The following is a 25,606-nucleotide window of genomic DNA, read 5'->3' on the forward strand; positions in this document are numbered from 1 at the left end:
TGATAATGGCTAGGATGTTGCTGAGTTAAGACTTTGATACTGCCTCACACTGTTCTTGGTTCCTTGTGTTCTATTTGAAACCGTATCTTATTTTCCACTTAATAAACATTTTAGAGCAAAGGCTGTTTTTGTAATGTTTGACACAGTGGGGTCTGAAATGAAGGATTCTGGATATGATATTAAAACAAGACTTTACTCAAAAATCTATTCAAAACCTTAAAATGCCAACTACTGAAACAGTCAACCAACCTGAAGCAAAATGGTCAGAGTTTGACTGTAAAAAACTAAGTTTACAGCACAAGTGTGAAAGGTTGCTACTCACTGTATAAAGATCTGTTGAGAGTGTCTCAATTGAAGGCTTGAGACTTTCAACTGCTTTTAACCCATCCTGAAAGAAACTTAAAAAGAAAAAACAAACTGTTATTAAACTTTACTTAGTATTTCCTGCTTTAAAAGTTGCAAAGGAAGATTATGCCAAGTATACCCTGCTCTTAAAAAGAAACCGAAAAAGGTGGGATTTAAAAAATAAATTTAAAGAAACCACAACTAAATGCACATTTGATTAAAAACAAGAAAACAGAAAATGTTTTCACTCCGGGAAGCAGACATGAAAGTGAGAACACAACACAGCACTTGTGTTGTTGAAGTTTTATTAAATGGACAGAACAGATGACTGGCATACTACAAGTGAGACAGATTTTAAAAGCAAGACAACTATACAGGTTAAAAACCTACATAGATGCAGATTGGTCTTTTAAGATGAAAACTTACTGATTTAAACAGGTTAACAGCAGCTCTTTCAAGTTTATAGCTATGAATTTATTGCTGTGTTATTGATCGGTAAGACTACCATAAAAAAGTACATCATTGTAATGAGAGCTCTCTGTTTTATTACCGAGTCATCCAATTAATTAGAAAAAGAGTGATTCTTTCAATATATTTTTAGCCCACTGCTTATACAATTTAGTTTTCTTGAGCACAGAATTAATTTATATTATTGCAGGATACACTCGAAAAAGCCCATCAAAACTAATGGCTCGGTTTCAAGAACAGTTTATGAAATATGCCAAATTATTGTGTAGCACTCCTCTATGGGACTAACTCAACCTCATCACATGTTTTGGAATACAACAACAAAAACAATGACTTTTTATCCATGACAAAAGTGATTTGTCAAAAGACATCAGCAAGAACAGTTTAATCTTAGATATATTTTGAGAAATCTAGAAAACTGTTACGATGATGTCAATAGTTTGAAACAAAACATTGCTCCAGTTATTGTGTAGACATAAAGAAAACTACAACATACTTGCACTGAGCATGAAAATACTTGATCAAGTTCTGAAGCAAGTCCACTCCTTTTTTAATCTTGATTTCATTGACTTTCAGCAGGTACTGTTAAACAGTAATTCACAAAAGAAAGGAATTATTACTACTACAGTATTTTTAAAATATTTTATGTTTAGTTATATTTCAACAAGCTTAAAGAGTTGCAGATTCAGAAGACCTAAAAGAGAATGCATCAAACAGTGGCCTCAAGGGTTAATCACAAAAGCAATTGTCACTGCTGATTTCTGATACCCTGTAAGTACACTTCACTATGATTAGTTCAAATTGTTAAAACTACTGGCTCCTAGTGAAGGTCTGTGTTAAAGGAAGCATAAAACGGTTCATGTAGTACATTTAGGAACCCATTCTTAAACCTAACAGCGCATCTAGGTATCTATTTCACTAGTTGTTAAATTCACTGCTAAACAGATGTCATTAAGGAAGAAAGCAGTTTACTCAAAAAAGTGAGGGATTATTTTAACCATTTTTTAAATCTGCTTTCTGAATCTATTTCTTTCTCTATCAATTCCTTACACATGGTAATTACAGCAAATTACAGTTTAGCAAGAGATTTTACAAATCTGCTGTCAAGCTAAAAGTGTAATTAATGTTCTTTCGCATTAGGCACAATCAAAGTCCATTTTAAGTGACAGCGCCTCCCCTAAATGCCATAGCACAAAAGATGTCAGCCATGCAAGCAGAAGTAAGATTGACCAAATATTTACAGGAGTTCTTAACTGCCCATTCAATGATAACAATTTTTAACTCCTGCTTAGGCAATGACAACCAAGCAAGGGAGTGAATGTCTTCTTACTAATGCTGTAATGCATCTGGTTTTCCCCTACCTGCAGTACACCCTAAATGTTTTAAACCCAGTAAAATAAAGCAGTACCCAGGTGCCAGTTTTCAATGTTGGAGCTTTTTACGCTGGCTCAGGTGACAAGAAGATTAGTCTAAATGTGGATGTGTAGAAGAATCATCTCTCTAGCTCCTGTTAATTTTAAATGGAACTCTAGGCATCTAGTATTTGGTTCACTTTCACAATTTATAGAGAACTAGCCTGTACTTACGATACAATTTCAGTATGTCCCCCTTCTGATTTACTAACAAAACCAAAACAAACTCCCCTTTTATGACTATTCAGAGGTAACCAGGTATAAACTTCTTTTCCTGAAAATCAGAAGAAATACAGGATACACTTCAGCTATTCCACATTTAAGGTAGCTTGATTCCGTTTCACAGACTTCACCCTGCATTTTATTACCACTACAACTGACTAAAGTCAACTCCTCCTTTACTGTGACACAGGAAGAGACGCATCTGTTCCTGGTTCTTTCTTAGGAAGGAAACAGTTGGGCAATTAGCAGGCAACATCCATATGTTTATTGGGTACTCAAATCCCTTCACCAGTTTTGAATACTTTAGTCTGACTGGCATAGGAATGTGAAGCTTTTCTAGTAAGTATCAGTGCACGCTGTTACTAAAAGTGGTATTCAGGACAACTGCTGTTAAGCTCCATTGGCATATGAGTCAAATTAGCTCTAATCATCAAACAGAAGAAACACTCATGGATTATTTATTAGTTAATGCATGGAAAGAACAAACACAGCAACTTGAATTCTCAACCTCGGAACCTGACAGGCACTTAAACTAATTGAACCAAAAATATTCACATCAGATTTAACATACTGCAAAATCACAAAGATTTCAAAGTAGAAACATTCTGAAACATCTTGAAAGATGGCTGGATTCCACCCTTAACACTTCTTTTTCAGCACCAGCCCAGCAGTGTGCTAGACTGGAGTCTCTCCTCATAATAACGCAACAGCTGTCAGCACAGGGAACAATTCAGGGAATGATCTAGGGCTTAAAATAACTTCCAGCAAAGTAGTAGTGTAAAGGCTTATTTATTGTAATCTCTTTGTGTTTAACTGAGCTTTGCATTATTTATTTATTCTACAATTTACTTGTTAAGTGAAATCAGAAAATATCTAAATTTCCTGCTAAGCTAGCAGATCAGGATAAGAAAAATGTGTTTTAGCAAATGGCGTCCACTAATAACTTGGCATTTCCCTTTAACATCACAGTTGCCATTAAACAATTGTGTTTTCCATAATTTTCCTAAAAATAATAGTAGAACAATATGAATTTCACATTGAATCTTACCTCACACATCTGTAACTGGAAGAACCTTCTTTCTTTCTCCATCTCTTCTGCAATTTCAGCTCCACTTATTTCTGTCCGGATCATCCCATGCAGCTTAGCATGCTCTTTTTTCTCCTTCTCTATTTTTGTACTATAAGGCAAAGAATCAGTCAATGAAGTGAGAAATCCACAGCCTCTCAGGAAATCTGATTATTCAAAAAGTCTACTGACAGATGCAGAGCCAAACTCCTGCAGCTTTACGTATGACTTACTTCCAGATGACATTTCATTTGAAATTTGACAATGACTAAAGATCAGCAATGACATACATTAGCTGAAATGTAATTCTATCATTTGTTAAAATAATGTCCTGACAGCTATTCCAAAAGAAGATACTAAATGAGAAGAAGATACTACGTTCTTGCATTGAAGAAAAAAAAATCCAGAAACAAAATAATGAATTTTAATTGAACATGCAAGGGGATGTTTAATGCCAACTGACCAAATACTGGTTAACAGAGTTCAATTCTGTCACCAGATTTATTGAGTCTTGTCTGTCATCAAGTCATCTTCTATATATACAGGGTTTCCTAAGCCAAAAATCACAGTTGCCATCTCCACTTGCTACGGAGCCAGTTGGCACTGGGAATACCGGCCAGCCGGCTGCGTTGCAGACTTCAAAGTCTGCTAGACCAGCTGTCCTAATTCCCTAAAAGTTTCCATGAACATTTTCCAAGAGCTCTGAATAAAACAGGTTCTTCTGCAGAATATAAATGAATAATCAATGCCTGCCATACAGTATAGCTCCCCTAAACACACTTGCATATTTTTTTACAGCTATTCTCCGTATTATTCCTAAAGGCAGTAGCATAATTATACTACTCAGTTAGACAAGTCTGACACGAAAAAAAAAGATTATTAATAAAAGAAAATACATGAAGGTGTTTACTTTTTGGAGAAATACTTTTAGTTTGCCACTTGTACCGTTTAGAAGCTGAAAATTCTGGAAAGAGCTTCCTGAGGAAATGCTGAACTGCTTTTGAACAGGAGGAAGCATTACACAGGAATACAGGAAGCAGACGAGGGGAACAAACAGCACCCGCACAGTCCTACCTCCGCGTGGGCAGTCAAGTGTCTCTCAGCTCTCTCTCTGAAAAGATGACATGTCCCAAGTGCTCTCTTAACCTGATGTTAACATTACCCTAACAGCGTCTGGAAAAACGATGGTCTGAGGACTCCCAGTTAACAACACATTCTGTACTTACACGTCTCAAGGACGAGGAACTGCCTCCCTTACACCTCAAGCAGCAAGGGAAAACTAGAATTAATCCCATTAATCCCATCCTGTAACATTTCCACAGGGAAATATTTTGCACAGCAATTCAAAAAGCTTCCCTGTGCTCTCGGTACTGGCAGGCACAGCAGAGCCAGCTGGTGCCGCGTTCCAGCAGCCAACACGTCCAGCAGCAGTGCACCCCTTCTCAGCCCACTGTGTCCCACCAGCAGTGGACCTTCAGAGAGAAGCGCCTCTCCTTTGACATAAATATTCTGAAAGCTTTCACCTGCCTGAATAAAACCTCAATTCCAGAATGTTCTCTTTTCAATCTAAGCTTACCCACTTACTGCCAATTATGTCATTTATAGCCACGGAATACAGAGTCCAAACACAAGAATTAACCAGACATCAACTGTGAACAAGGAAGATAAACCTTTAGAAAAAGATTCACAGAAAACGACAAATACACAGCTCCATTCCAGTACACACGCTAGGAGAGTTTACGTTACGTCATACTTGATAGTTCTAAAAATGTCCAACCTCAGAGCAAAGATCAAGGACAGTTTTAATTCTCTCAAATTCCATGTCAACAATTCATGAGGCCAGAGAACTCACTGAAATGTGAGTCAAGTCTAATAACTATCAATTACTATTGTTTTGTATTTTCACTATTTACAGGGAATAATACTCAAACATAGGATGACATAACCACCTCTAAAATTTTAAGAGTTTATTAACATGTCATAAGGTGTCTCTAAATGCTAGTTAAACCAAAAGACAACTAATACTGCCAAAGAGTCAAACATTATGCACAAAATTACAGCATACATTGTTTTAAGAAGCTGAATTCCTTTTAAAGAAAGAGTTGTATTTTGTTGAAAGAGTCCTTTCTATTCTTTAAAGGATAAACCACAGTCCACAGGCAAAAAGTAGTTAAACCAAGACCAAAGCACACCAGCATCTACCAAGTAATTCAGAGAAATAAGACATCCTTGAAGCTGTTTGCTGGAGCTTCGGGCTCAGTGGCTTCAAAATCTTCAGAGATGCTTTCCAAAAAAACCACAAACGGTCTCTCGGTGACAAGTACCAGAGATATATGATGGAGCACTTCACATTTCCATTTCCTTATTATTTATACTTTTAGTCTCTAACTACATTTTCAACTTCACAATTCAGAATTTAACCTGTTGTTTGGCTACAGTAATATGCTGCCTCCTATCTAAGCGATACTACAGGGCGCTTTGTTTCTAGGGAAACAAAGAAATCCCGTAAAGCAGGGTTGCAGGCAAATCTGAGTGCTAAAGGTTGGCCTGGTTCCTGTCCACATGCAAGGGCCAACTCACCTTCTCTCACGTGGCATTAACCAAATCCTTCTGGCAAAGACAGTTCTACAATGCACCACTGTGGGACTTCCAAATATCGCAGGGTATTTGGGTTTTCTAGGCAGATTAGTGAAGCAAAATTAATATGAAACTTGGAAAAAGTCTACAAAAATCCTCTTGAAGGAATAAGAAGGAAGCAAACATATTGTAAAGCTGCTGTTCCTGAAGCTCATGCAGCACATATCACATATATAGATTTTGCTGACTAAGATTAGAATCTGAGCACACTTAAGTCCATTTACTACACAGCTGCACATGACTAATACGCAGTGAGATCAGATTTCTGCAACAGACAAGTAAAGCTGAAGAACAAGCAAAAAGTCGATCAGATACAAAATAAATGGTCTTGTCTGTTCAGTTTCCACTATATGACTGTTTTTCAATACAAATTTTGATTTGTATTTCAAAGAAATCAATTTTCTCATACAGGTCGTGGTACAAATAAATAAAGTAGGCATTTTTATTCTTCAAAAAGGCGTTTTTAAACTTCAAAAAGGACAGGACCTAGTTTACTGTTTAACATGCCAAAGACTGGTATCTATTTTTAGTCAGCAAACAAAGGTAAACAGCTAGAACATCCTGGGTACCTGCAGCAATGAACTGGCTGGACAGCAACTCTTTCTTCCTGCCCTTCCCCAGCCAGCAGTGAGCCAGGCTGGGTCTGAGTGCTGACATGAGAAGGTGCAGAGACTGAGAACAGCACCTGGCAGACACAGACTTGAATGGGGAGCATTCTGGAAAATGGAGTGCTTCCAAGGGCTATTTTGTTTGACAAAATAACAGTACACATTTGCATTTCAAATATCCTTTCTTTGTCTAGTCTTCCTTTTCAGCCTGACTCTCCAACTTCAGCTCTGGCACCCTAGCCCTTCAGTGAAACAACCTCCAGCTTATTTTATCCTACTGTCTGCCAAGGCTGACAGTGAAGCATGACTCTCTGATCACCCAAGTTCTGAATGAAGAAGTCATCTTATTCCTTTGGAAATGCTGGAATGCTTTTTGCTTTCACTCATCCTGCACTTTAGGATGCAGATTAATTAAAAATAGATTAATTCAGTTACCTGCAGATCCATTCAAACCTTCTCCATTTAATTTGCAGGTAATCGCTTTCAAAATAAAAATACTTAATATGGAATCTCAGGCTCAAAACAGTATATTGTGGATGTTGTTTACCTGGAGTTCAGTAAAACTTTTGACACTGTTTCTCACAGCATTCTCCTGGAGAAACTGGCTCCTCATGGCTTGGATGGGTGAACTCTTTGCTGGGTAAAAACTGGCTGGAGGGCTGAGCCCAAAGAGTTGTAGTGAGTGGAGTCAAATCCAGCTGGTGGTTGGTCACAAGTGGTGCTCCTCAGGGCTCAGCATTGGGGACAGTTCTGTTTAATCTCTTTATCAATGATCTGGACAAGGGGATTGAGCGCACCCTTAGTAAGTTTGCAGATGATGCCAAGCTGGGTGGGAATGTTGATCTGCTGGAGGGTAGGAAGGCCATATGGAGGGATCTCGACAGGCTGGATTGTTGGGCTGAGGCCAATTATATGAGGTTCAACAAGGCCAAGTGCTGGATCCTGCACTTGGGTCACAACAACTCCAGGCAGTACCACAGGCTCAGCGAAGACTGGCTGGAAAGCTACCTGGCAGAAAGGGATCTGGGGGTGTTGATTGACAGCCAGCTGAACATGAGCCAGCAGTGTGCCCAGGTGGCCAAAAAGGCCAACAGCATCCTGGTTTGTATCAGAAATAGTGTGGCCAGCAGGACTAGGGAGGTGATCATCCCCCTGTACTCAGCTCAGGTGAGGCCCCACCTCGAATCCCATGTTCAGTTTTGGCTCCTCACAACAAGAAAGACATTGAGGTGCTGAAGAGAGTGCAGAGGAGGCGATGAAGCTGGTGAGGGGTCTGGAGCACAAGTCTGATGAGAACTGGCTGAGGGAACTGGGGCTGTTTAGCCTGGAGAAAAAGCAGGCTGAGGGGAGACCTTATTGCTGCCTACATCTACCTGAAAGGAGGTTGTAGCAAGGTGGGTATCCATCTCTTCTCCCAAGTAACAAGCCATACAATGAGAGGAAATGGCCTCAAGTTGTGCCAGGGGAGGTTTAGATCAGATATTAGGAAAAATTCTGAATTGAAAGGATTATCAAGCATTGGAACAAACTACCCAGGGATGTGGAAGTGGTTTAATCACCATCCCTGGAGATGTTTAAAAGACATGTTGATGTGGTGCTTAGGGACATGGTTTAGTGGTGGGCTTGGCAGTGTTAGGTTAATGGTTGGACTCTATGTTCTGAAGGGCCTTTTCCAACCTGAACGATTCTATGATTCTATACTATGATTCTATATTAAAGCTGTCTTGTTTAGCACTTTCATTCTGTGGCACTTCTTCCAAAATGTGACCTCCACTTTGTCTTATGTACATGCTTTAAAAGGAAACATGGCAAAAATACCTACAACCTATGAATATCAATGATCTACTTAGTCAAGTTAGAGCTCTGAAGAAGTAATTTGAGAAAAGCTTGTAGAATTTTCAGATAATTTTTTAATTTTTTTTTTTTTTAAAAGAGTTTACCAAACTGGAAACAGGATCAGTTAATCAAATAGCTATGCAGATATCGTTACAGAATACTGTAATAAGAATTTGTTCATTCTTCCATTGACTTCAAATGGTTCAGAAACAAATAATTAATGATAGAGTTATATCTTGGTATGAGCGCTTGTGTTTCTGCACAGTAACGTAAAGTACCTCAGCCTACTGCTTTGATTTTATAATCCCATCAGCACATTGGAACAACTTGTTCTCCTCACTCAGTTGTGCATAATAGACCTCATACCCAGCTTTTAGAAGAACAGCAAAGGAGGAGAGGGAGTCAGCCTTCCCAGGAAAAGATTGTTAGTTTTCATTAGCATTTGTTTCATAGCATTAGCGCAACACTTATTAGCTGAGAACTTCTGAAGATAACGTACATTTACAGGCCTAAAAATAAGGCACTTTGATTTAAAAAATTAACATTTCTTTTCAGGAAAGACAGGCTTATGTCTGGAATACAGACACTACTGTTCAACTAGAAAATGAGTAAATAGTACGCTTCAGTAAGTTGAAGCTTCTATTTCCTGTGCAAAATTGACAGAATGTCTTTACCTCAAAATCCACCACAACAGGACCTATTAAACTGAAGAATGTGGGTGAAATCTGGCTCGCTGCCTTGTTGAATACGGTCTGCCTGCTGGGAGAATGAGCAGTTTGTATGACATGTGTACTCCTTCCCCATATGCTCCCCCGGCGCCTCTGCCATTAGTGTTTAAGTACGATCACCTCATAACAAGAACAGCCCAGTCTGCACCAGTTCTACCCAAAGGACACAGACAGACCAGTCCCAGTGTGGTGCTGCGGTGCCAGGCAGCACCGCCCAGCTCGTGTATGGGAAACAAGGACTGGAACTGAGGTCCTCAGAGAAATGCGCTGCTTTCAACTGCTCTAAAGCTTTAAAAATCTTTGTAGCTTCAACTGAAGCATGTTAATGACTGGTGGTGAGAAAAGATGAATTATTGATGAATGTCACCTCAGGATGCTCCCAATTTTTGACTGAGGTAAGCTGGCATAAAGCTACGCGTTACTTGCTCCTCTTACTCTCTTATTCAAGAACGTTCCCAAGGTATAAAGAAAAATTGATCCAGGCTCCCTCACTTAATTCAGCTACGGTGATCTTCAGGAAAATACTCCGAGATGTTAGGTAGCTACAGGGTGAAGAAGTTGCATATAATCAACATTGATGGGTGGTGATCCAAGAGCAAAAAAATGAGTCTTAACATCACTGTCCCAAACAAGACTAGACACATCAAAATTTTTAACTGAATTTCTTTTCAAATAGGTCACACTTGGATATATTAGCAGCTGGTATGTAATCACAAAGGTGCAAGTAAGAGAGATGAGATATTGAGGCAAATAAGCTCCAATTCTTCCTTATAAAGACAGCCTACAGAGACAGAAATCAGGATGAAGACACTTCTTCACAGACTACAAAAATAACACTCTGATATCTGGCACTTAGCTTCACAGGTCTGTACTTGTGACTAGGAAATGCAGATGAATGGTGTGATTCTAAGCATATGATACAGAGGGATATGCAGACAAAGAGCAGAATAAAAAGAGAGACTCACATATTTGAGGAAATAGCACAGGAAAAGATAGCTAACTAAGCGTAAACCTAGGACTGGTTTTAAGCACAGTCCAAACAAGCACTCACCTAAGGTAACAGATTGCAGAAGGCTGAGCAAACCTCTGTCTACCAACACCTACATCCACCATCCCCTTTTGGCAACGCAGACTGTAGGTGAGACTGAGGTTACCTCTCCCACTCCCTTTGCCCTTTGTTAAGGCAGACACTGTGAAGATATTACAACAAAGAAATTCAGTTTGCAATTAAGAGTCCTTAGATGACTCTGCATCCACGCGCTGCTACAGATGACCAACATGCACAGCTAAAAGAAGTTCAGATCCATTTGGGACAGCCACAGAATAAAAACAGTTATTATCTCAAGAAATCTCAGTGGCATACTTAACAGCAACCCAGAAAAACCTCACTGTTTTCCTGTGTTCAAAATTTAGTAGATGGTAAAGCTGACCTGAACAGATTCAGGCTCAAATGAATATTCTCACCCTAGCTTAAAAATCACATCTAAACTTCCCATCTCTGATTTGTAAAGACCAATGCTGAACAGTGACAGCTGGTAACACCTCAACTGATCTGAGAACCCATCTTACACACAAGGGGGGCTGACAAATCCCACAGTCCTCCTTGCAGGGGTGGGGGTATTGGGGAAGCTCCAGTCTGACAGAACTATGGACAATTGGTCTGCTCCTTCATAAAAGTGATGCAGTTTGCTATGAAAAGCAATATTCCCTGACTGGCAAACTTAAGCCACAATAAGTAATTTCTGGCGTTGTAAAACAACCACACACAAACAAAAAGCACCCCTTGTTTTAAAGAATTTTCCTGTACATAGAATTCCCAGGCTCCCTATCCCAAGCCTCAAGCAGATGATCCTTTGGTCTTGATCAAAGTGAAGGAGTCCAACAAGTTAGACTAAGAGCTTTAAACTCTAGAATACTGATGTGCAGCTTTCATCTAACCGCTTAAAAAAGAAGAAAACTAGAGTGTGTAGCAACTGTACCAGCCCACCACTTGGAAATATCAGAGAAAATGGTAATAGATCTGAAAGAATTTCTTGATGAACATGTGCTGCCTTCAGTTTTTGCATGTTGAATAACTTGACACATAAGTGGCTTAGAAGTAAGCATTGTCAAGGAGCTCTGCTTCATTTGTGAAAAAAGTCTTGCAGAAACTACAGAGATAACATGGAAAGAGGTTATCTCCTTACACTAGAAAAAAACAACCTGATTCTGCTTCGGATCAAAAAACAAGTGTCTTGTTTGAAAGCAAAGCCATAAAGTAGGTTTTCTAATGGACTTGTGGTTAAAAGGAAAAGCCAATCTCATGGTATCATACAAGCAATCCCACAGGTAGAAAACAAACACATCAACATCACATTTTCAGGTCCTAAATGAAATAACATACACAACAATATTCCCAGGTATCTACTGTTATTATATCAGAATTGCCCAATATACAGATTCAAATACATCTTCTACACACATTTTTACTACTCAAATACTTAACTAAGTTTAAAACCAAACAGAAATATTTCTGGAGTACCTGACACTGAAACAGACAGCCTGCTATGACCACACTGAGAATCAAAGTACCAATCTTTACATCATTGCAACATATTCATCCTAGTGAATATTCTATCAGAAATTCTAGAAGCATCAGAGCTCTTGGTCCAGTAGTAACAGTGTTCTTGCTATATGTTCAAGCAGTGTGCAGAATGTATTTTAAATTCTGCACACAAACTTTGTCAGATGTCAGTATGATTAAGTGATATGTAAGTAAACAAGCTTTCAGATCCGCAATCAAGCATAGGTAGAGAATAGCAGACTAAATTACCGGACTGTTCTTTATGGCCCGTCCTCAGAGATCAACTGCTGCCATGTGCAATGGTTAGAAATCTTCATTACTTCAACAGCCAGTAACCGGCACAGCACAAAGTGAGTCTGTTCACTGGTATTAAGAACATGAAACACCAGAGCCATCGCAACCTTCCAAGAATTCTGATTGTCAGAATGGAGGTTTATCTTAACACTTCAGAATGTCTAGTTACCAAAATGCAGCTCTAGCTAGGCAGTTTCAAAAAACAAAAGCCACTCAGGTCTTCCTCACAAACTGAGCCTGGAAAGCAGTACATTAGACCATTTTCATTTATATTCGCAAAAAGAATAATGAGGCCTAGCTAACTTGTTAAACTTGTTGCTTTTTTGAGCAAGCCGCCTGCAGGAATCATTTCTGAAGACTCTTTCCACACCGATTCAGATGGGCCAACTCAGTGGATACTACAGAATCCCTACACCTTTGTGCCATTAAAAAAAATGAAAAAATCGTTGCTAGTTTCTCAGCCAACATAGGTAGCTGGAGATCTGCAAGCTATTTATGGTAAAAAGTGTCATGGTATGCGATTCTTCGGGACTTGCATCAGCAGGGTCCAATATGTGGCACTCAATCTCAGAAGATCAAAAATGCTGGATAAGTGACACGAAACTCAACCAATTGTGACAACCTAGGTAATACTGGAATAAAGAATAAAACTCACTAAGAAATTGTAATTTGGAGACCATCAGCTGTGCTGATAAAATTTACTCTGTTAACCCAGGAAATAACTATTCCTGCTGTAGGGCACTAAGCCACTTGAAGATTTAAGAAGTACCAAAACTGATGATGTTTGATTTTAGGTGCTGAGTTTTGTTGACTCATTTGATTAATTTAGCTCGACACAAAATTGTTATGAAAACTAATTTTATAGCTCTTTATACTTTGCATCAGGCACCTTCAAACAAGTGGCTTATAGTAAATTGGGCTGAACATGTAACATGAGCCACAGCTGACAAGACTCATATAGGTGTTCAGCCATTCCCAGCACACAAGACACCTGCTGAGAGCATCCAACCTTGGCATGAAATACAGAAAATATCCATATCTTTAAATCCACCACGCTAATTAAATCTGGTTTACTAAGGCTACTGGATTGATCCAGAACCAGAGGCAGTTTTGGAACAGTAGTAGCAAACTCACACCCTCAGCAGCCTTAGCAGCTTGTTTTGCCAAAGGCTCAGCATCAAACAAGGTTTTCCTACTGGGCATCATCTCATAAGATGCACCAGAGCCAGAGACATGACAGAGTCATGACAAGGGTTGTAGGCTAACAAATCTAGAACTAAATTTTGACTTGCATATTCTTGATATATTTTGTTAAGACATTTGAAAACACTCAGGCATGAAGTATATAATTTCTTCTGTGCTCTTCTGACTAAGGAAACTTGCTAATTATAGTGAATTAGTCACTGATGAAGAGAAGAAAACAACAACAACAAATACTTAAAAGGACATCAAGTACAATTATGTTGCTGCACTTTTAAGGATGAAAACACAGGGTGGCTAACTTTTCCTTTTGTATAATAGTGTCCTCCAAAAGCAGAGGAAGGCAGGAAAGTGGACTTTAATGTGTAGTAGGTTACAAGGCAGTAATATGGATCCTATTAAAAAATTTTAAAAAATTATTTCCCAATTAAAGCAAAACTTTCTTAATTGGAATGGAAGAATATAGAGTGGATAAATGTGCACCGGAAGATTATGCTTGTTACTTGGAATTCATTAAGCAAAGAGGTCTACTGCAGACACTAACTGTCACGGCACCTATAGACACAAAAAATAATTTACCCATTAAATAAGTTGTATATTACAGAATTTGAAATGATTGTGTCCATGCACTTGTGCTTTCACACAGGTCCAGGTTTTAAAGAACAACCGAAAAAAAAAAGCTCAGCTTCTCAGCTAGAACTCTTAACATTAAATAATGACATTTACACATTTCAGTTATACTTCCCTTTTAAATGAAAATTTAAAAGATACATACACTTTTGTTTCATAGTCCTTCCAAGCTTTATCAAAGGGTTTTTTCAGGTCCTGTCAAGAAAAAAAAAATACAGTTACATTGTTTACGTGGAAAATACTGTGGATCTAATGATGAGGACGCACCTTGGCCATCTTAGCACCTACTAGAATAAGGGACTCTCCTCTTTCTTCAACAGCTCACCTAAGGATTGTGTAAAAGCAATCTTCCACACAGGGAAAACAAGCTTGTACACAGAATTAGCACAGTCATGTCTTTAAAAGCATTTCTAGGATGCTTTTTACAGCTCCATTTTACTCCTTAAAAGGTATAACCACATGTCATCCCAAGAGCCCACTATGCAATTAATCAGCTGTTTTCTCATCATTCCAGCTCTGGCTCCACTGGAGAGCAGCACCTGTCCTGAGCTGGGAGTTCTGGAGTTCAGAAATCAGCCAACTCCAAAATAATACCATTAACTGTCAGATGCTGGAAAAACTTCACAGCTACAGATTTGGAACTAATTCCTACATTCCTGCTAATTATCTCAACAATTATAAAATTAAAATAGCATTTGATGAGTTTCTTAAGTCAGGAACATGGGGCAACACTGTATTGTAATAAATGTATCTATTCTGATATAGAAAAGAACAATAGGAGTTAAATATGGCAAGCAAGGAACACAAAGATAATAAGCCTATCATACTAATAATCTCTTCATCCTCCAGTAATTTACAGAGACCATATTTAGTCTGTGTACATTTTCCTTCCTTCAGTGTCCTAGAACAATAGCTGCCAGTCGCTTTCTGTTTGTTCAGTAGTAAACGAAGCACAAGCCAAGTAAGTTTGTTGGCTACATGCTTTGAAATTTATTATAAACATACCATCATTTGAGTCCTAAGTTGTTATTATTTCAAAAAGGAAATATCCTCAGGGCACAAATACATTTTAGCTTTGTTAAGAAAAACCTTATGCTCATGCAGTCTGATGTATCTTTCTTAATAATCCATACAGTTCCAGCTAATTTTAGAATGCTAAATAAATATGTTAAAAATAATCCTTTTAAAGAAAGTACTACCCTCTCTCTACTAAATAAATATTTCTAAATTAATAATTCTTACACCTCTTTAACCGTTTATCTTCTATACCTCAGGGCTATTTTTAAAGCTTCTCAAATGTTTTGTATACACAGTCAAGAGCACTCTGTATGTGAAACCACAAACAGAAGGGATGACTCAATTAACAACAAAAAAATTCTCTTGCTTATTACGCGAACACATTACTTCGGCATCCCATGCTTCCCATCAGATAAGATTAATACATTAGCTAACTGTATTAATTACACCAACAATAATTATATATATAAATAAGAAGATAAACATACCCCTTTTACTCCTTTCAGATCTCCCTTCAGTAAACTGTCCAATGGGAAAGTGATTATGTTGTTCATATTCTGAATCTATAACAAGAAAATTACAATGAAACATTCAATATATTTTAAAGCAGAACGTACATTCTCTCAATTCACACATTTCAGAAAGTTTCACAAGGAAATCTTATATATTATTTTCCTAACACTGCTTCATGAAGATTTTTATCAGTACAGCCAGTAATCAAAGATGGAGGCAACATGAGTTAATTAAGCTGACTCTGGAAACACTTTCACGCAAGACAGCAGGAAATCTGCTGAGTTACAGCTGATGATAAATATCTCATCCAACAGTTAATGCAAAATGGGATCATTAATTTTACATTGTCTGATTTCAGTGTTTAAATCCTATGAAAACAATTATTATGATTTTCCAGCATTTATATATTTTGAGTTCATCGGCATATTTTAAATTAATCTTGTTTATTTTCCAGGCTTCAGACCTATTCCATAAAACACATCTGCTGTTCTCACAATACACGGCATCTTACTCTGACAGCAGTTTTTAAGACAAAGGTCACTGGCCTGTAAAAAAGCCAATATTTTCCATGTATTCTTAAGAAGTAATACACCTGCCTTTTTTGTCTCATACACACTGTGAAATAAGGATTTTATGAGGTCTTGAGTATGCAAGTAATTCAACAGGAAACAAATAATCCAAGAAGGAAAAAAAAACCAGTAAAATAATCATGGTTCTAGATAACGTATCTGTATGATAATATTTTGATAAGAAAAAAGACTGAAAGATGATAGGAATAAGACAATAAGTGGTATATACCAGGAAAAGAAAGACTTCATGGTCAATCCTTTATGGCTCAGGGAAAACATTCAAGGTATGGGCCATATGGGCCATGATGTCTAGGTAGAGCATTTAAACAGTAACAACTCAAACGGACTGCAAAGCAAAAACCAGGGTATTTTAAAACCATGCAGTGGAAAAAAAATCAGAATAATTTTTGCAGCAATGTGGCAAAGGTTGCCTTTGGATGGATTTCTTTTTTTGATGTTATTGTTAGCTCTCCTTTTAAAATGTGAATTTTTTTCAAGAAGCATTGAAATACATATGCAAATTCTATGAAGATGAATTTCAAATGTTCAAAGTACAGAAAGAATTTTGCATCATGTAGCCACAAATGCTTCTGTTTCTTCAGACACAACGTCACAGACTTACGTAAAAAAATTTAAACTTCTAGAAAAAGACAGATGGAAGACATACATCTATGGACAGACACATCTAGAATGGCTCTCCAGGTGGAGAAGCAGACAAGGTCTTATCTAAGATTTCATACTATGCAAAGTTTTCTGCTTTGTTACTCCACTTTATTAGTATGATGCAGTCAAGAGATCTAACCTAAGGATCGATACTTTCATAGCCTCCATTTAATTATTCTTCAAATCCAGATAAATAGGCACAATGCAAAAATAAAGTATTTCCCAACAGCAGACTCAAGGCAACTGCTTTCTCCTTAAGTCAGAAAACAAAAAATGTCAACCCTCAAGTACCATCCCAGACATATATGTAAATATCAATCAGCCTCCAAAACAGTTCCGGGTGCTTCCTAGAATTTCAAGTCATGGGGCCTGAAAGTCCAAAGCAACTTTAAAAAGAGGAGAAAAAGCCCAATATTCTTTTTAAAAGTTTGGATAACGTTTGCTTCTTCAAATAAATTCCTTCTGTGTGCTGCCATCTGCATATTACTATCAGTCTATTGTATTCGCTATGCTCCTGTTTTATTTGTAACAAATGTAAACATACATAATGCATTAACTTGTCATTATTAACCTAGTTAGACGAATCATACTTGCTCGTATTTATAAGCCAGCAAGCAATATACAGAAAAAGATCTTACATGTTCTTCCGCTTTCTTGAGAAGCTGACCTATCTAAAAATATAGACCCATTTTTGGCACGCAGAGAAGCATTAATATGCTGCAGTTCCTACTTTGTGTGTATACAGGCACCTAAAACGTATATATTAATAACTGTCTCATTTTGACTATTTTATGTTTTAAAAAATTCTTTTAAAAGTGACATGCACAAAGGTGCAGGAAAGCATCACAGTAATTGAGCTCATCCTGTGTCAGAGGAACACTACCAAGTTTTTTATGTTTTTAAAAAAGAAAAAACCCAACAGTTGACCTGGTTTCCACTTCCAACACTGCTGCTTTGGCAGACTTGCACTTTCCTCTGACAGCTTCCAACAAGATAAGATGACAGAGGCAGGGTCATAAATTAAAACTTTCTAAGTGGGAGAAAGCTCAGAGAAGAGGAAGAAGAAATAGCAGGAGAGAGAACACAAACATCAACAAACATGCAGCTGCCAGAAGCAATGGCAGAGACAACGGGCAAGCCAACATTTGTGAAGGGGAAAGAGATTTTCAAGTAGTTTAAGAGCCTATGGCTAAACACTGAAGTTCTTCATTTGCCAGTCCTCCTGTTTATTTTGATTAGTCTTTCTCAGAACAGCTTTGGATACTGGTGCCTGCAACACTTTAATAGGTTTTGTTGTTTCCTAAATCCAAGCAAAAAAAAGTTTTCTTAGCGTGCAGATAAACAGAGTGGACCTTAAAACATTCGTTATTTAAACTAAAATTCAAGCAGTTGAACAGTGTATGATATGCCTCCTATTGCCATTACCAAATTCTAGATGTAGTCCATGCGGGAAGCTGCGGGCTTCTCGACCGCCAATGAGCTCAGCTGTGCGCAAGTGACAGCAGCACTGCCTGCTGACAAATCAGTGTTTAAGTTATTTTCATTTTTTTATGGCAAGTACTATTGGATTGAATACTTTCCAAAAGTTTTCCCAGTGATGTGAGCTTCAGCAGGGCAATCAACACAGCAGGGAGCAAGTGGAAATCAGAACATCCGCTGTAGATGAGATGTTTGTTTGTCTCAACGTGGAGCTTTTAGCATCTAACCCTAAGGCTTCAGAAAATCACGTGACGAAGATTTGTAGCACAAACTTTCGTCCCTCCCTCTGGCAAGCAAGGACAAGCACTGGCTTTCCGCTGCCCTCGCTCCCTGCCCGGTGGGGTGTCCCAGCAGCCGAGGTGGGACATGAGCCACCACCCTTGAGGGAAAAGCGACTCCAGCAAAGCAGCAGCTGAACGCTACGAAGTGCCCAGAAAAAGCCTTCACAGCAGGTATCGGGTGTTGCCACCACGTCCTGTTCAGAAACAGCCCCTGGACCACCCCTGCTACACAAACTACAGGCTGGGAACTTCTCTGTTAGGAAGCACAAGCACAAAATGACAGGAAATACATTTTTAAGGGTATTTTTAAAAGCATAAAGAATAGAATTTTAAAAGCATAGAAAGAAAGAGACTTGAGGTTATTCCAGCCCATCTTCCTTGCCAGAGGAGGAGAACTCCCAATTGTACATTTTCTAATCTAGGTTAAACACCTGAGTGGTAAGCTTCTCCCACTTTCTCTGGGACACTTCATCTAATATTTTTCAGTGAGATCCCATTTATATGCAATTCATCATTTTCCTCTTCCACAATAACATAGTTATTTGTGAGCCAAACCGTGCACTTCCAACTCTTGTAAGCTTCCTTCACAGAACAATTTATTCAAACCCTGACCATTTCTTGTTACCGTCCTCTGAATTTCTTCCAGCTGGATCAATATCTTTTGGCAAAGAAATAAAGATAAGATTCCAGGTGGAGCTGAACCCATGCCACTAAGGAGAAATTATTACATCTTGGTTTATTTCTTCACATGTGTAAATCAAAGAGTACTCTCACTTTTTTTTTCTCTTACCATTAAACCAACCTCTCCTGAAGCATACCAGTGAAAATCTGAAACAAGACTAACTTAAATCATTAAGTTTCATATATAATACTCCAACCTCAAATATGTATGTCTGTAGCTTTTTTCACGCACTTAGCTGATTCCTTCTAAACAAAACATGCTTGTGAAGGTTCAAGCACCAAACATTTATTTAAAACCTTAGCTTGACCTACTATCCCAGAAGTAAAATTCTTAAGCTTATTATATATGTATGTAATAATTTAAAGTTTATAATATATGTATGTTTATTATATGTCATATAGAAAAGTTATTTCCTTCGGGTTTGTTATTTGTTACCTTTTACATTTAAGCAAATCTCCTTCCTGCATTTAAAAGATGAAGTAAAACAGAAGCATACAGTCAGAAAAATATTATCATTGTTCTTCCATTTTTCCTGGCTATAATAATCCAAGCATTATTAATAGAAAAACTTCTCACGTGGAGCCTCTTCCTCCCAGTTACCTTCCACAGAGTGGAAACATCAGATTCCAGCATGTTTCATGAGCTTTAAATTTAAATAAACGAAAAAGAAAGGGCAAAGAGTATGCAGAACAACAAATACAGAAAATTGAATTTGTTAAATAGCTACTTCATCTTCACAGATCAAATCCCTTTTGAAGGAGTGCTGACAAAGATGACAGGCAACGACAGATTTTATTTCTTTTTGGCTTAACGGTCTAAGGATAGGATTAAAAGGAAAAAATATTTGAAGTGCAAACACGTTGAAATGAGCCTTTCCTTGTCCTAACATTGTTCACATTAATACTCACACCTTCATAACTTGGCATTAAATTTATTGTGAAGACAGAGTAATTAACACTGTAAGTGACATACAGAACTAACCCATCTCGGCACTGTGGGTGCCACCATTCTGCCAGGAATTAGCACCAAGACTACCATCAAGAAGCAATACTGTACATGCCGCAAAAAGTACCATGTTACCTCTGAAAAACCCTCTAGTGTTTTTTGATAATTGACGAGCCAAAAACCCCACATTGATTCATCAATCTCGTTAAAAATATTTCTAATCCAAAAGAAGCTGAATGAAAATTTGTAGCTTGGTGTTGGAGCTATAGCAAGAGAAAAAATACTCCCAGTGTATCATAAACTGATCAAAACAATGTGTTAGAAAGGCTAAAGTTAAATTATGAGACCCTGATATACAGAAAATATCAATTTACTCCTTCTAAAAGTGTTCTAGAATTCACTTCAAATGTGAAGAATCAAAATTCTTCAAAGATTTTTTGGGATTTATGCACTGTTTAGAAGTGCACACATAAAAAAGCATAGCAAAACATGTTTAAAACCCCAAGACTTGAACTTTAACTTGAATAGTTTACAATTGAATAATTGGATTCCAAGGAAAAAAGCTTCAGATGTTAATGAAATATTTTAAAACACTGATGCCTTGATAAGTCCACAAAAACATCAAAGTGTTATTGGAAACCTTTAAAAATATTAGAGAAAACAGATGTTGAAGTAGAAGAATTCTATAATAGCTTTCCTTTACCTTACTAAAGACAAGTTTAAAGAAAATCTCTTTGCAGAAGCACTTGTGAGCTACAGCTCTAAATGCCACCCAGGCTAAGAGCTGACAGAACACATCAGCTTCTAGAAACAAAAGCAAAATATATGACAAAGCAAAACTTGACAGTAGCCCTAAAGCTTTGCCAGTGTTAACAGCTTTGGCATCTGTTCCAGTCTGAACACGTCCTCTCACTTCCTTGCACATTCCCTGCTCGTTTCAGCTAAAATCTTCTGTGGAAATTCAGCTCCCCATGAAACTCCAGGCGTAGGTCTATTTAAAAATAGTATCTTTCAGAATGTGTTTTTAACAGCAGCAGGTTGTATGTCCATGGCTACATTTTTTATTAAACTATTTAAAACCAAAATACATTGGGTGCTACAAGGAAACACCAGAGGAGAGGGATGTTTTTACTGCCAACATGCTTGAAGACTTCGATACTTCATCACACTGTGAGACTGCATGTGGCTTGTTTCTTATATGACTGGAAGAAAATAGCACCTCAAATTGTTTCCAGTTACTGTATAGGACTTTTTACACTAGTCAATGCTCTTGTAACCTCTTAGAAAACTAGACCTCTGTCAATTAATTTCCAAAAGGCAAAGTTACATAAAACTTTAATTTTGTTTAATAATTCTTTTATAATTCTAGATTTTTTTTTGATAAATATGGTATTTTCAAGTAATAATGAAGTTTAGGTCTTTTTTCATATGTATTTGTTTCTGGAGGAAACTATTTTCCTAGAGAGACACCAAACTCAAGGACTCTTAGGTTCCGCTGTTTTTTCAGTTTTCCTCTACTAGTCAGGAGACAACAAAAAACTTCAAACTTCAAACTTCAACAATATGAAGCATTTTAGGGAAGAGCAGAACCTTACAGAGACCTGGCCTTCACTGGACAGTACTAAATGAGACAGAAAGTGCCTATGCTATTGCAATAAAGAAAAAAAAATACATTAATGTCCATGCAAAATTATTATTCGCTTCAGAAACACAGAAAATCAGACTCTGCTCCTATCTCACGACATATCCTCTTCTTATAGGAACAAATTGAAGCAACAATACATAGTTGTTAGTGAAAAAGCAGTACAAATCAAGAAGTTTTAGAAATATTCCTTGGAGAAGACACACAGAACACTTACATGGATAAGAAAAGGTAATAAAAACACGCATCTCACTTCCTACAAATATATATTTACATATTTTCCCCTTTCCAGTTCCTGGAAGAAAAGTTATTCTTGTCTGAAACATTTTGAAAAGATAGTCATTACTGTTTTTAAGAGAACAGATAGCTAAGATTTTTTTCTGTAAAACTGCAACATTTTTTAGCTTTTAAAAGTATTTTTGAAATAGAATAAATTAAAAGGTTTTTCTGGGGACAGGGTGCAGCTTTTAGTAGATTGCTTTTTAAAACCATCTAAACATCGCATTCCCCAGATCCATTTGTTTAATGAAGTCACCATATTGCAATTAATTCATGATAGAGAAGGTTTTTTTAGGCAACAGAAGGTATGAATTAGAAGACCCATTCTACTTCCCCTTCCACATGAGCAGTCGACTTCTATATGGTAGACCCAGGACTACTGACTGACATTCAATAAAGATGCCTCTTCTGATAGTATTTCTACATCCAGAGATATTCAAATCAATAGTACCAATATGAAATACATTTCACCACTGACATATACATCTGGGACTAGATTCTCTCCCATCAATATTATAACTGGGTAAAAAGAGAGGACAGCACCAGGGAGTGAATGGGACTGCCCTCAATCCCATTAGCTGGAAACATTCCCCAAAGAACTGATTATGACCAGCTGGCTGCAAACTACAGACATTTGGTCTGGACTCACAAAAGCATTTGATGTGTCTCCATCTCATTGATTTCATCAAGCACAGACTTTTAAATGCTTGTAGGAATCTGGGTCATGTCCCCTTTGTAGCCCCTGGTTTCAGAGTTCTGTGGTTTCAAGTAAGTTTGGAGCTTATTCAGGCACAGGAATGCTGTAGCTGGGAGTATGTAGTCAGAATCTGCTCTTTTTGTGCCCTCTGATTAATGTGAAATTGAGGCTGAAAATTCTCCATTCATAACTAAAACTCCTGTTACTCCATTTGGCTCCATCCCATTTGACTCACTGAAGGGTGCTTTTAAGCCTTACTGGCTTCAGTTGCAGGATTGGTCCCCAGTGGACACCATTGTCATTATAGCCTTATGTTTGATTCTGTTTTCCTGACTCTCTCCCCTCAGAAGCAAGAGACTCTCTCTTCCAGGGGCACTAAAATCTCCCTTATAAAGACAAACGGGAAGTGTGAAAACATGAAGTAAAAGCAACATTGGGTAAAGTAAAACCAAGCTGGGTTTCGCAGGTGTCACAATTTTAAAGCACATTAATATGTGTGTTTTATAATACTTGTTATAACTACTTTATTGTGAGAACCTTTAAGATGTGAGAATTGTTAGAAGAGGGGGTTTTGTTGGGTTTGTTTGGTTTTTTCATAGTGGTTTGGTTTTTTTGTTTTCCTTTGTTTTGGTTTTTGGGTGGGTTTTTTTTTTTTGCATTTTTTTAGTTTGGAGTGTTGCAAGAGGAAAAGCCAGGGCATGAGACATCTTCCTAGGCCAAGAATTTTTTTCAGAACAGTGGTTGCTAAAACACAAGTTGTCTTCAACACAAAGGGCTGTTATAATTCAGAAATATAGCCTTTGTAATAGTCTTAAAATTTCGACATGTTTTTCTTAAGTAATTCTTACCAAATTTTTGAAGAGTGCAGTTAATTCCTTTGTAAACACAGAAAATTTTAAAAACGCTGTTCCCAAATCTGGGTCATCCCTGCAAACACAGTTGCCTCCGAATTTCTCCAGTGCTTGCGTGTACTGTTCTTCATTTTCCACATGAGCTTCAAAAAAAGCAAAACATGAAAATATCATCAGTAGATAAAATGTAATTGAAACTACAATTGAGTTTTGTTTCTTTTTCTTTTTTAAAAAAAATCTCTTCATAAGATTTCTTTCTAAAAATGTTTACTTCACACAATAAACATTTATTATTGGTATTTTAACACTGGTATGCCAGAAGTATGATGTACCTCACTAATTCTGGTTTAGGTGTATCTATCCACATGCTGTACGAAGGACAATGTGTCACCAAGACAAGACAATCATCTGACAGGTACCCACTCCAGAAAGACCCGCAATATTTCTGCACCATACCAGAGACCACATACCTCTTACAATGAACTTTTAGAGTCTTTTATTAACTCTAATGTTAACTGTGTGCTGAATAAAGAAATAGAGGAGACTGAGTGTGTTGGCAGAGTCCAGGATCTCTTCAACAGAAGACAATAGATCAAATAAGACTCTTGGGCCATCTTACGAAATGGAACTACAAACAACACTACAGGTGAGGACAAAACCTGCACCTATGTCAGCTCTCCAATTCAGAGCAACAGGGAGGATCTGAAGCAAATCCTAGCAGCCTGGGTTTACCACAGCCCAGTCCAGTTCTCAAAGCACTTTTGGTTCACAACAAGTAGATTCCTTTCCGAGACAACAAAACCAGCAGCTCTGCCCCAGAAGTGATCCAGTGCTTAATGGAGACATCAGGTTCTGAATCATGGTGCAGGCTGCACCAGGGCAAGTCATCCAGCACACACCCAATGCTTCTGCCCTTCAGAAAGCCTCGAGCTCCACATGTTGTGGGGTTATTCAACTCAGGGAATGAGATAAGATCTAGGCCTACAGCAAGTTCACCTGATTCAAATATAAGGGAAACCTGAGGGGCCTAAGTCTTAACTACTTCAACCTACTGATTCACTCCTAGGACACCAGACTACTTGCCTCTGGAAATAGGCATAAAAAGTCACTGTCAATTTGATCTGTGGAATAAAACCAAAAGTCTTCCTGAACTCAAGCTTAGTGACCATGTAAAGCTTGAGCATATGGGCAAAGCACACTGCATTGGCACCTGAGAAAGTTCATGTTGCATAGCTCTTATTCTAGCTGTGGCCAATTTCTAACACTTCAAAGGAAGTCGGGAAAAAAAACCACACCCCAGAAAACGGATTATGCATTAATAAGAACAAAGATCCTTTCTTGGTCATTACATGAGACCAGCATAAACCCTGAAGATTATTTAGAGAGGATTAATCTGTTCAAACAAGCAATGATCCAGTTTAATTTCAAGCCCGTCTGTAGACACCAACACACTGAAAATCCAAAGGATTCTTAATGCAATGTTGTTTCACGAAATTTCTACCCATTAGTTAAATAACCAGTTCAATAAATCTAGCATGCCACAACTTAACAATAAGCCTATTTGGACACAACATTCCTATTTGGACAGAAATTCAAGAACTTTGTTTCTCAAGTAGCTACAAATTTTTTTCAATTTCCAACATATTACACTGAACCCCTCTGGAGTGGTGGTATAATACTGTGGAATTAAAAACAGTCATAACGTACATATAGAACTGAAGTTACACAAACAGCGTCAATTCTACAAGTTTCTACCTTGAGCACCTGAATTTGCAGCCTGTAAAAGACAGTTTTTATACAGCCATTCAGATTAAAAACTAAGTCCTAGCACTGAACTGTATTTATTTTTCCTCAGCATCAACAGCAGGGGCTGATCACTTAGGATACTTTTTGCTACTTGCGCTGCAGGATGAAGTAAGAATGTTCAGCTAATACTATCATGTGAGGTACACACACCTGAACAAGCTTTAAACAAACTG

The 25,606-nt window shown here is 37.8% G+C and overlaps 1 protein-coding gene across 1 annotated transcript in view; it reads right to left on the minus strand.

Moving 5' to 3' along the window:
- ASAP2 (ArfGAP with SH3 domain, ankyrin repeat and PH domain 2) overlaps window positions 1-25,606 on the minus strand; it is a gene marked incomplete at both ends in the record, with an annotated part of 88,030 nt that overhangs the window by 36,476 nt on the left and 25,948 nt on the right. The window contains 6 exons of the mRNA XM_080342963.1: window positions 323-398; window positions 1,310-1,395; window positions 3,496-3,625; window positions 14,155-14,204; window positions 15,515-15,589; window positions 23,625-23,770. Of these exons, the coding sequence (XP_080199089.1) occupies window positions 323-398; window positions 1,310-1,395; window positions 3,496-3,625; window positions 14,155-14,204; window positions 15,515-15,589; window positions 23,625-23,770 (563 nt within the window). The remainder of the gene's footprint in view (window positions 1-322; window positions 399-1,309; window positions 1,396-3,495; window positions 3,626-14,154; window positions 14,205-15,514; window positions 15,590-23,624; window positions 23,771-25,606) is intronic.

This window comes from Nesoenas mayeri, assembly GCF_963082525.1.
Source record: "Nesoenas mayeri genome assembly, chromosome: 3".
NCBI classification, from domain to species: domain Eukaryota; kingdom Metazoa; phylum Chordata; class Aves; order Columbiformes; family Columbidae; genus Nesoenas; species Nesoenas mayeri.